The 10306-nt window shown below is 39.5% G+C and overlaps 1 protein-coding gene across 1 annotated transcript; it reads left to right on the top strand.

Annotated features, from left to right (window-relative positions):
- Positions 1-252: 252 nt before the first annotated feature.
- On the top strand, positions 253-1203 carry LOC146853739 (olfactory receptor 5V1-like). The gene has a single exon (XM_085650853.1). It carries the CDS (start codon positions 253-255, stop codon positions 1201-1203), a length of 951 nt encoding a protein of 316 aa, XP_085506979.1.
- Positions 1204-10306: the final 9103 nt, after the last annotated feature.

Raw genomic sequence — 10306 nt, forward strand, 5'->3', positions numbered from 1 at the left:
TTAATTATCCTAGGAAGACGATCAAATGACCAAGCAATGATAGCTGCAGCAAAAACCTGAAATACTGAACACCTGCAACCAACATGTCAACAAAGTTCATTATTTGAAGTTGTAGTGCTATTGCTGTAACTTCACTCTACGCCACTCAACTCTACGCCACTTTCCTCTATGCCACTACACTCTTTGCCATTCCACTCCACTCTTTTGGGAGCTCCTGTCCAGATGTATTATTTTCTTCCTTATCAATCGATGATGAATAATACTGTTGAGATAAACTTCATTCTCTTAGGAATATCAGACATGGATGAACTTCAGCTTGTTCTCTATTTTATATTTTTACTTCTCTACATGGCCATTATCTTTGGTAAACTTCTCATCATTGCACTCATTTGTTTAGATGCCCATCTACACACAGCCATGTACTTCTTTCTTTGTCATCTCTCTGTATTAGATGTTTGCAGTCCAACCGTTACTGTGCCGAAGATGCTGGAGAGCCTCCTATTGGACAGAAGGACTATTTCCGTTCACGGATGCATTATCCAGTTCTCATCTTTCATTTTCTTTGCATCTTCAGAATGTCTCCTGTTGAGTGCGATGGCCTATGACCGCCATGTTGCCATCTGCCATCCTTTGAGATATGCAGCTATCATGAATGGTACTGTGTGTGCTCAGCTAGCTGCTGTGTGCTGGGCAGGTGGTTTCCTCAATTCACTGATGCACACACTCGCCACATGTCGATTATCATTTTGTAGACCAAGAACAATTCATCATTTTTTCTGTGATGTTCCTCAGGTTTTCAGTGTTTCTTGCACTGATCCTTTCATCAATATTTTACTAGTTGTAGTATCAGGTGCAATCATGGGACTTGGCTCCTTTATCGTCACCTTGATTTCTTATGTCTATATCATCTCTGCAGTCCTGAAAATTAGTTCCAAGACCAGTAGATCAAAGGCCTTTTCCACTTGCTCCTCCCACGTTACTGTGGTTACTTTTTACTATGGAGCCATGTTCTTAACATATTTCCGCCCAGCATCTACCTATGCAATGGCTGAGGGAAGACTGTTGTCTGTGATTTATACAGTTATAACACCCCTGGTAAATCCCCTGATTTATACACTAAGGAATCAGGAAATAAGAGGGGCACTGAAGAAGGCTCTAGGGACTGGCAAAGTTCCAATAGTCCAGCAGAGGTCTGTCCTGTAACGTTTACTTAGAATCTTATTTTAAATGGTCATCAATGAATATATGGATATCTCATTGTATGAATATTCAGGAAGGAACTCCAGGAAACATCCAATAAATACCCTTTGTTTCACACACCACTCAAGATGAGAAGCAACAATTGAGCAACATTGATTTCCTTTTCTTTTAAATTTAAAAGGGGTATTCATGGACTGCTTCTTTGACAAAATGACCATTACTCATGAACTATGAATTGAGTAATACATCTGTCAGACAATTTAATTAGTGAGCTCAACAATTGAAAAGCATTCAACACAGTTAGAGAATTCACAAACGCTTGCCAAAAATTGTCTATGAAGCAAACAAATTAGCATTAAATTATCTCACGAACATTTAATTAGTGTTAAGGACTTTTGTGTGATATTGTGAATCTTTGCTCATTTAAAAGGGCAAAATGTACCTGAGTATGAATTGAGCAATACATCTGTGACATATACTTTCACAATACGTTAGCTCCCTATTGCCCAGAAACAAAAGTGTTTTTAAGGAGAAATGCTCCAACAGAGAGAAAGACATATTAAGAGAAACCGCCTCCAGTATGGTGCAGGTGATTGAGACAGTTAAGAAAGCCTTCCAGTCATGAGCAAGTGGCCAACCCGTAGCCAAACAGATGCCCTATTTATTACTGCTGTCTTCAGAAAACAGGTCAGGCTGCAAACACAGAATTATGAACGATTCATCGATGCTGTTGGGGATATGTATAGAGGGGGCTCCGTTTACAGAGAGTAATCTAATATAATGTCTTGTGCTCTTTACAGGTATGACAGTCTGCAAATATATGAATGCTGTAGAGAAATGATCTACAAGATAAACACACCAAACGTTGCTTCAAAAAAGAGAACCCCACATAAACATGAGATGACATGACTAAAACCCTTATTTAACAATTCTATTACTAGTTGAAGCTGTACAGTTTATTCAAATCTATCTATCTATCTATCTATGTAAATGTATGGATACTTGTATAGCGCACGACTACCCGGAGGCCTCTCGGCGCTTGTACGAATACCGCTGTGGAACCCATCCTGGCTTTTCCCTGTGAGGCGTCCACTCCTGGGCACCCCCAAGGTGAAGGCCAGGCATCCTTAGCGTTGTGGGGGCCGTTGTGGAGATTAAGCAAGCTATTGCCCAGAGTTGCAGAGTGGGACTCCATGATTAGAATGGCACCGAGGCGAGAATTATCAGGTCCGTGGAATTTTGAGCCCAAGACCCGCCGAGGCGGGGAATTGAACCCTGGTCCCGGGCTAGACCTCTGCATCAGGGTCTGCCGCTCTAATCATTGAGCCACACTTCTCCACTATACAACACTATAAATAGAATCCACGCTATGTGCTTTTGCAAGTGCTCCTATTATCTATCTTCTGAACCCATTTTATCTATTTGTAATAAAGATGCACAAAAACATTACAAAAAACATTAGCAAAGGCAAGAGACTGGCAGACAGTGCCAAATCAAATGGTTTTTGTAGGTCTTTTGCTAGCCAAGACCTTTCAATTTTACTACAATTATGTGTAGAGCATAATTAGTTATAGTGGTGTTTCTTTCAGACCTTATCTATGAATCTTTTGTTTCTTCCCCCCACTCCAGCATTTTCACAGCTCATTCAGCAGGGTTAAGCTGTCAGAGGGCTGCAGCTAGAGGATAATACAAATTGGCCTCTAGGGGCTTTCAGCAGAGAAAAGTAACTTTCTAAAAGTTCATTTTTCATAATTTATATAATACATTTTAAGTTGGTCTTTTATTAAATATTTTGAAGAGTTCAAGAATGAAATTTCAAGGTGTTTCCTAGCCGAAGATAATAAGTATTTTATGTAATATTGCATACCGATGATTTGCTATGGCACAGCCAGCCATCCTACATTGAAAATAGCTATTAGTGCCTTTCACATTAAACACCTTGTGTAACCTTAAATTATTGCACATCCTACTTTGAAATACCATGCACGCTGTCTTAATGGCAGTTTGGCCTACTTAGGAATAACAATAATATTTAAAAGGAAGGGTTTGACCTGTCAAAGGGGTTTATTTTAACTGGTTTGATTGCTGTTTAAAAGCTGCTTTGGTTAGGCTACAGAGTTTTACACTGTCCCAGTATTGAATGGCCCAATCTGTGCTCCAGGCCCCCAGTCTTCTTCGCACACTTTGTGCCATATTCTAGGTACTTATAGGTAAGTAAAATATGCCAATTTGTGGTATACCAAATTCATCATGTTTAAATTAGGAGTACAGGCCCATTTTGCCTATGTTTAGCAGGGGTAAAGTAGTATAGAGAATTCCACAGAGTTCCACTGTCAGCAAATATCTGGTGGTACACCACGCAAAAGATGGTAATTTCCCACAGTCCCTATGACATAAAAGCCCTTCAGTGAAGCCTTCAGATTTGAGAAAATAGCTTAATATTTCTTCAGGGTTTATAAAGAGTCCTCTAACCTTGTGATTTGAGAATTGAGGCAAAAGGAATCTCTTGAAGAATCATGCTCTTTTGAGGCCTTGCCTTTCTTTGACACATCGTGTCGGGTATCTTCGGAGTGACTATATTTTAAGCTTCACCCCTTAAAAAATGTGTTTTTGCCTCAAGTTTCTTCCACAGAGCAACATCACAGTTCATCAGAGTCCCTGGAACTTCTCACCATTGCTTGCCACATTCTACAGTTTGTAGATTTCTACCTCAGTCACTGATAGAATGGACTAGAAAGAGTTACACTGCAACAAAGTTTATTTCCTTTTTAGCATGAACTTTAAGTGCAAGCGTAGTTGATTAGGCATCTTTACACAAGTAACTACATCTGCAGAACAAAATTATATCAGCATGAATTGAAACTCAGACAATTTAATTAGTCAGCTCAACAATTGAAAAGCATTCAACACAGTTAGAGAATTCACAAACACTTGCCAAAAATTGTCTATGAAGCAAACAAATTAGCATTCAATTATCTCACGAACATTTAGTTAGTGTTAAGGACTTTTGTGTGATATTATGAATCTTTGCTCATTTAAAAGTGCAAAATGTACCTGAGTTTCTGATTGAGAGGCTAAGAGCAAAATGAGTAAACAAGAAACCTGAGTATCCTGAGTTAGTGTGAAGAACATTAATAACAGAAATAGATCAAGAATTCCCAAATTCCTGAGTGGACATTAAGAACAAAGGGTCAGAGCTGATTGTAGGTAAGGAAATATAAATGAACTGTGTTAGAACACAAAAGAGTAGAATGAGAAGAAGGTAATTAGGAATTGTAGACTCATCTCAGTCTTTATGATTCCCAAGGTTCAACAGCATCTGAGAGTGCCTAATACTGATGTAATTCAATAAAGAAAGACATTTCTCCACAGTCTTCACCCAGCTTTTGTGGTGAGGTTATAAAATATTCAGAGAGTGTCTCAGGTAAAAGGAGTTGGGGTTTTGTAATTCCTAGAAGTATAGGGGTGCAGGCTGATCAAGGGGAGTGACTTCGCTGGTCGGTTTACAACAGCAAGCAAAGCCCATGACACGGTCCGTTTCTGGGCAATATAGACTCTTTATAACCTACTATGCAAGACATCCTATGAAGTTGACGTCTCCAGAAGGTCAGTACTTGGAGCTGGAGGTTATGATCAATTCTAGGGCTACTGGGGGCTTCATAGCTTATCATTTCCTAGAGACATTTAAGAATTAGAATTGAAACTAAAGACAAGTCCAAGACAGTGAGTGCCACAGACTGCAAGGGTTTGACCTTAGCTTTAATTCAATATCATACCAAGACTGTGATCATGATTTACAAGAATCAACATAATGAGGGGGGGGGGGACAACCTTTACAACGCAACTATTACAACGCACTACACTTACAACGCAATTTTTACAACGCAACATCCACTACAACGCATTCCATTACATCGCAAGACACTACAACGCATTTTTAAAAACTACCTTTACAACGCATTCCATTACATCGCATACTACCTTTACAACGCATACCATTACAACGCATAATATTACATTGCATTTAAGGTAAGTATTGGATAGTATAGGGGTAAAACCCCTACACTATCCAACACTTACCTTACTGTTGCACCCCTTGGAGTTAGAATAGTAATTTTTACCCTTACACTATCCAACACTTACCCTACTGTTGCACCCCCTGGAGTTAGAATAGTAATTTTTACCCCTATACTATCCAACACTTACCCTACTGTTGCACCCCCTGGAGTTAGAAAAGTAATTTTTACCCCTACACTATCCAACACTTACCCTACTGTTGCACCCCCTGGAGTTAGAATAGTAATTTTTACCCCTACACTATCCAACACTTACCCTACTGTTGCACCCCCTGGAGTTAGAATAGTAATTTTTACCCCTATACTATCCAACACTTACCCTACTGTTGCACCCCCTGAAGTTAGAATAGTAATTTTTACCCCTAAACTATCCAACACTTACCTTAAATGCAATGTAATATTATGCGTTGTAATGGTATGCGTTGTAAAGGTAGTATGCGATGTAATGGAATGCGTTGTAAAGGTAGTTTTTAAAAATGCGTTGTAGTGTCATGCGATGTAATGGAATGCGTTGTAGTGAATGTTGCGTTGTAAAAATTGCGTTGTAAGTGCATGCGTTGTAAAAGTATGCGTTGTAACGTCATACATCCAATGAGGGGCTTACGTTTGACCTAATCGATACATCCCAATTCAAGTTGATCATAGGCAGTCCTTGTTTATTAAAACACATCTTGCAGACTGACTGGCAACTAATTTTTATTGGGGCTTTATTAAAGAATTTTTCTGCATTGTGACTTCCACTACCCGCCTGCTATGCAAGGATGTCAAATTTGACTAGATCAGATATGCTGAACAAGCCTTTCATACCATTAAGAAAATATGTGTGTCAGCACCAATTTTGCATCACCCAGACCCCATTTCACTCAGTATTGTAGAAGCAGATTCCTCACCACAATCCTATGTGGGGTCTTGTTTCTGAAAGAAAGACATGGGATAAATGCAAACTGTAGCTTTCTTTTCAAGAAATCTTCTTCCTGTAGAAATAAATGATTTCATTGCTGAAAGTTGTTCCACAAAAGCAGTTTTTGAAGACTGGAGTCAGTATCTGCTTATTTCACTGATCAAAGAATTCACGAAGGAAACAAGTACACTTTTGTACAAGTTTGTTTTAGCTTTGGAATTCACAGAATTGCAAGTCAATAGAAAGGTTATAAGTGCGGACACTCCACAGTCGGGCTGAGATAGGCATACCATATCTTTTTATGTGTGGAGTTCCCCATCCCGGCTGCACATTTTCTGCACAACATATAATAAAAGGAGGTAATGAGATTCCTAAAACAAAGGTAAACTTACACTAAGGGGTACCTAAAAATTATTAATTATAGGAAAAAAAAATGTTATTATATCTTGATAATTGTTTGTATATACATGCCTTCTTTTATATTATGATAACTCCCTAGCTGGTTTCTAGGGCCATTGAAAGCTCTGTCACCTCTGACACATAATATTGGGTGGTCATCCATGTCCGAAGATTCACATGATTATGTTAAAAATTGTGCTTTTTGTGCTCAGAATAAATATCTCATATTTATCCATCTTGACCTATTCCAAAAGTTCCTAAACTGTTGCATATACTAACACAAAACAGTTTGTGTGGAATTGCTTAAAAACAAGACTAGCTTTGTTACCATGTTAGCCATTGTGGACCCCTTGTCTAAAATGTCGCACTTAGTACCTTAAGGAAGATACTTTCAGCACCATAATTTGTTCAATTATTTTTGCACCATTTTGTTCACTTATATGGCTTACCTTCCATTTTAATCACAGACATAGGATGACATCTTATATCCCGGGTTTGAATCACCCTGTGTGGATCCTTGGATGTGGATGTTAGGTTTTCTTCCAGGTACCATCCACAAACTGATGGGCAAGCTGAAAAAATGAACCCAACTTTGGAAAATACTCACACTGCTTATTATGTACTGAAGAAAATTATTCCATCTTTCCTGGGCAGTAAAATTTGTTTATAACATCTCTGACCATGCTTCATTGAGAATATCTGCAATCCACTGTTTAGAAGGTATCATACCAAGTACACCTCAAAAATAGATTTCTATAGTAAAATGCCTGCTGTAAAAGATCATCATAATGCTCGTAAGATCTTAAAGGAGAACGTTCCTTTCATGTGAGCCAAGCCAAAGAACAGATTAAATTACAAGCTGATAAATATCGAATCAAAGTAGCCCTTTGCCCCCATGGCACTGGCAACAGGGTTTAGTCGTCAACAAAAAATGTAACCCTTCATGGTAAGAAGAAATTCTTTCCTCAATTCATAGACCCTTAAAGTTGATCAGGGGAATATGTGATGTTACAACGCAGTCCTTACACCGCGGTACGTTACATCGCAGTTATTACAATGCAAGTCATTACAACGACTTGCGCTGGAGGGCGCCGCACTTAGGAATTTTATGATTTACTATTCCAACTCCAGCCTACGTAATAGTAGGGATAGTAGGGAAGGTGTTGAAATAGTAAATCATACTATTCCTTAGTGTATAGCGCCATCCAGAGCGCAAGTCATTACAACGACTTGCGCTGGAGGGCGCTGGACATAGGAATAGTATGATTTACTATTCCAACTCCAGCCTACGTAACAGTAGGGAAGGTGTTGGAATAGCAAACCATACTATTCCTTAGTGTATAGCGCCATCCAGCGAAAGCAATTGTAGCGACTTGCGTTGTAATGACCGCGATGTAAACGTACTGCGGTGTAACAGCTGTGTTGTAAAGGTTGTTCGCCTGACCAGGGTCGTCATTGAAATAAAACTTCCTCCCACAATAAAAATGCATACAGTGTTCCACATTTTATTAGTGAAACTCTAACCCCTCCCTTCTGCATCTCCATTGATAACCCATGATCATGTGGATTTTGAAGAAAGAACTTTCTAGATTCTAAAAAGTTCAAAGAGAAGTTATACTATTTAGTTGACTGGAATGGCTTCAGTCCCGAAGAAAGATCTTCAAAACCAATTCCACTGTACAGAATGTTTCCTGTCTACATGCCCAGTATCCAGACAAAGCACTTACTGTTTTCTCTATGTTAAGGAGGGATTTTTTAAGGGGAATTTTTCAGGAAGTAGCCTGGTAGAGCACCCATACTTTCCAGAGTCTGATCCCTTTATCTCAGCTCCTGGTCAGGCAGGAGTAGAGTATCTGTATCCTTATGAGTCTGAGGCTCTTATCTCAGCTCTCTTCTTAAGAAACATAAGTTTTACTATACCTCCAGAGCCCTTTATCCCTGTGTCCCTTTATTTTAGCACCTGTGTCCTAGTGTCATGAAAGTTATTACTTCAACCGAAAAAATAAACAATTTTAGAAAATAACTCAATATTGTTAACTGGTTTATATAGAGCCTGTAGTCTTTTGGTTTGAGAATTAAGGCAAAATGAAATATGCGAAATCTGACAAGATCACACTCTTGTGAGATCTCGGGGGATTTCACCAAATCTCGTCTACTATCTTTGGTGTGGCTACTATGTAATTTCCCTTGAGCTTCTTCTCCAGAATAACATTATGGTTCTTTGAGGCAACAGAGTTTAAACTTACCTAAAGTACCCGGAACTTCCCAGCATCACTTGCAGCAGAGTAAGGAGAAGAAAAATAAAGTAAAGTACACAGTGCCATAGGTTTTCTTTCTATTTCACAAAAACAATTAAGTCCAAGCCAAGATCTCTAGTCATCTTTACCCAAGTAACTAATTCTACAGAACAATTCTACAGAACAAAATGATGTAGGCATGAATGGAAGGACAGGCAATATACAATTGCAAAGGGTTCAGAATAGACAGAAAATCGGCAAAAGTGTTTCAAAACTCATTTGTGAAGGAAACCGATTACAAGGACAGAGGGCCATATGTAGATAATTTATATTTACCAACTCATAAATACCGAATTTTACCGATTCGGTATTTATGAATCGGTAAATAGTATGTAGGTAAACATTCGGTAATTATTACCGAATCGGTAATATTCGGTATTTATGAATAGGTATTTACCGATTCAGTAATAATGCATCCCTTCCCATTCATTCCTATGGGCCTGGAGGCCCATAGGAATGAATGGGAAGCCATTCACTATTACCGATTCGGTAAATACCGAATCGGTAATAGGGGATGCCTATTCATGGGTGGCAGGGTGTCACGTTGACACCCTGTTGCACCCCTGAATCGTTCATGTGGGCACATGTGGCGCACATTCATGCCCTAAGGGCATGTATGTCTGCCACATGGCACTTTTAAATCAACAAAATATAGCTTTTTGAAAGGTATTCGTTATTTATCACCAACCTGTAGTTGGTGGTAAATACCGAATCCTTAATACTAAAATTCACTCTTTTGAGTGCTCCCTACATATGATTTAAGGGTTCGGTAATTTACCGAATCTGTATTTTACCGATTCGGTATTTTACCAATCCCTTACCGATTCGGTAAATTACCGAATCCTTAAATCATGCCTCCTACATCCCAAATGCCTAAATACCGGTCGGTAACGGGATATTTACCGAATTTCGGCCGTTACCGACCGGTATTTAGTAGGCCTGGGCTAAAATTCCGTTCCGCTCGCGGAAATTGCGACAATTTGACATTTTCGCTTTCCGCGGAGAGCGCGAAAATGTCAGAATTTCCGCAATCCGCATTTTACTTGGAAATTTTTTGCTTTCTCGCGCTGTAAAATAATACATTCTCGCGTGCGCGTGATCGCCTTACCTGAATCCCCGCGTTCGCCGACAAGTTTTCCTGATCCGGTCGCATTCTCCACGAGATGTTGGATTGTTGGTAGCAATTTGCGCTGTCTTGCGACAGTTCGCGCCCGCAGTAATGTCATTCGTCGCGCGATCACGCCTTTCTTCTCGCGATCATGCACCGCAAGACAAGTGAAAACAAGATAGCAACCGCATGGGTAAGTTGGCGAGCCGCGACCACGCAGAAAATACCGCGAACGGGCGGGAAAAAAACTTCCGCATCTTCGCGATATTTCCGCGCGTTTGCGGAGATTTTGAACATTTTCGCGATAATTTGCAAAAGTGAATTT

The sequence above is a fragment of the Triturus cristatus genome, chromosome 4_1 (genome assembly GCF_964204655.1).
Source record: "Triturus cristatus chromosome 4_1, aTriCri1.1, whole genome shotgun sequence".
NCBI classification, from domain to species: domain Eukaryota; kingdom Metazoa; phylum Chordata; class Amphibia; order Caudata; family Salamandridae; genus Triturus; species Triturus cristatus.

Bases quoted from the DNA above. Each gene is read 5' to 3' on its own strand.
- LOC146853739 (XM_085650853.1), top strand. From the start codon at position 253: ATGAATAATACTGTTGAGATAAACTTCATTCTCTTAGGAATATCAGAC.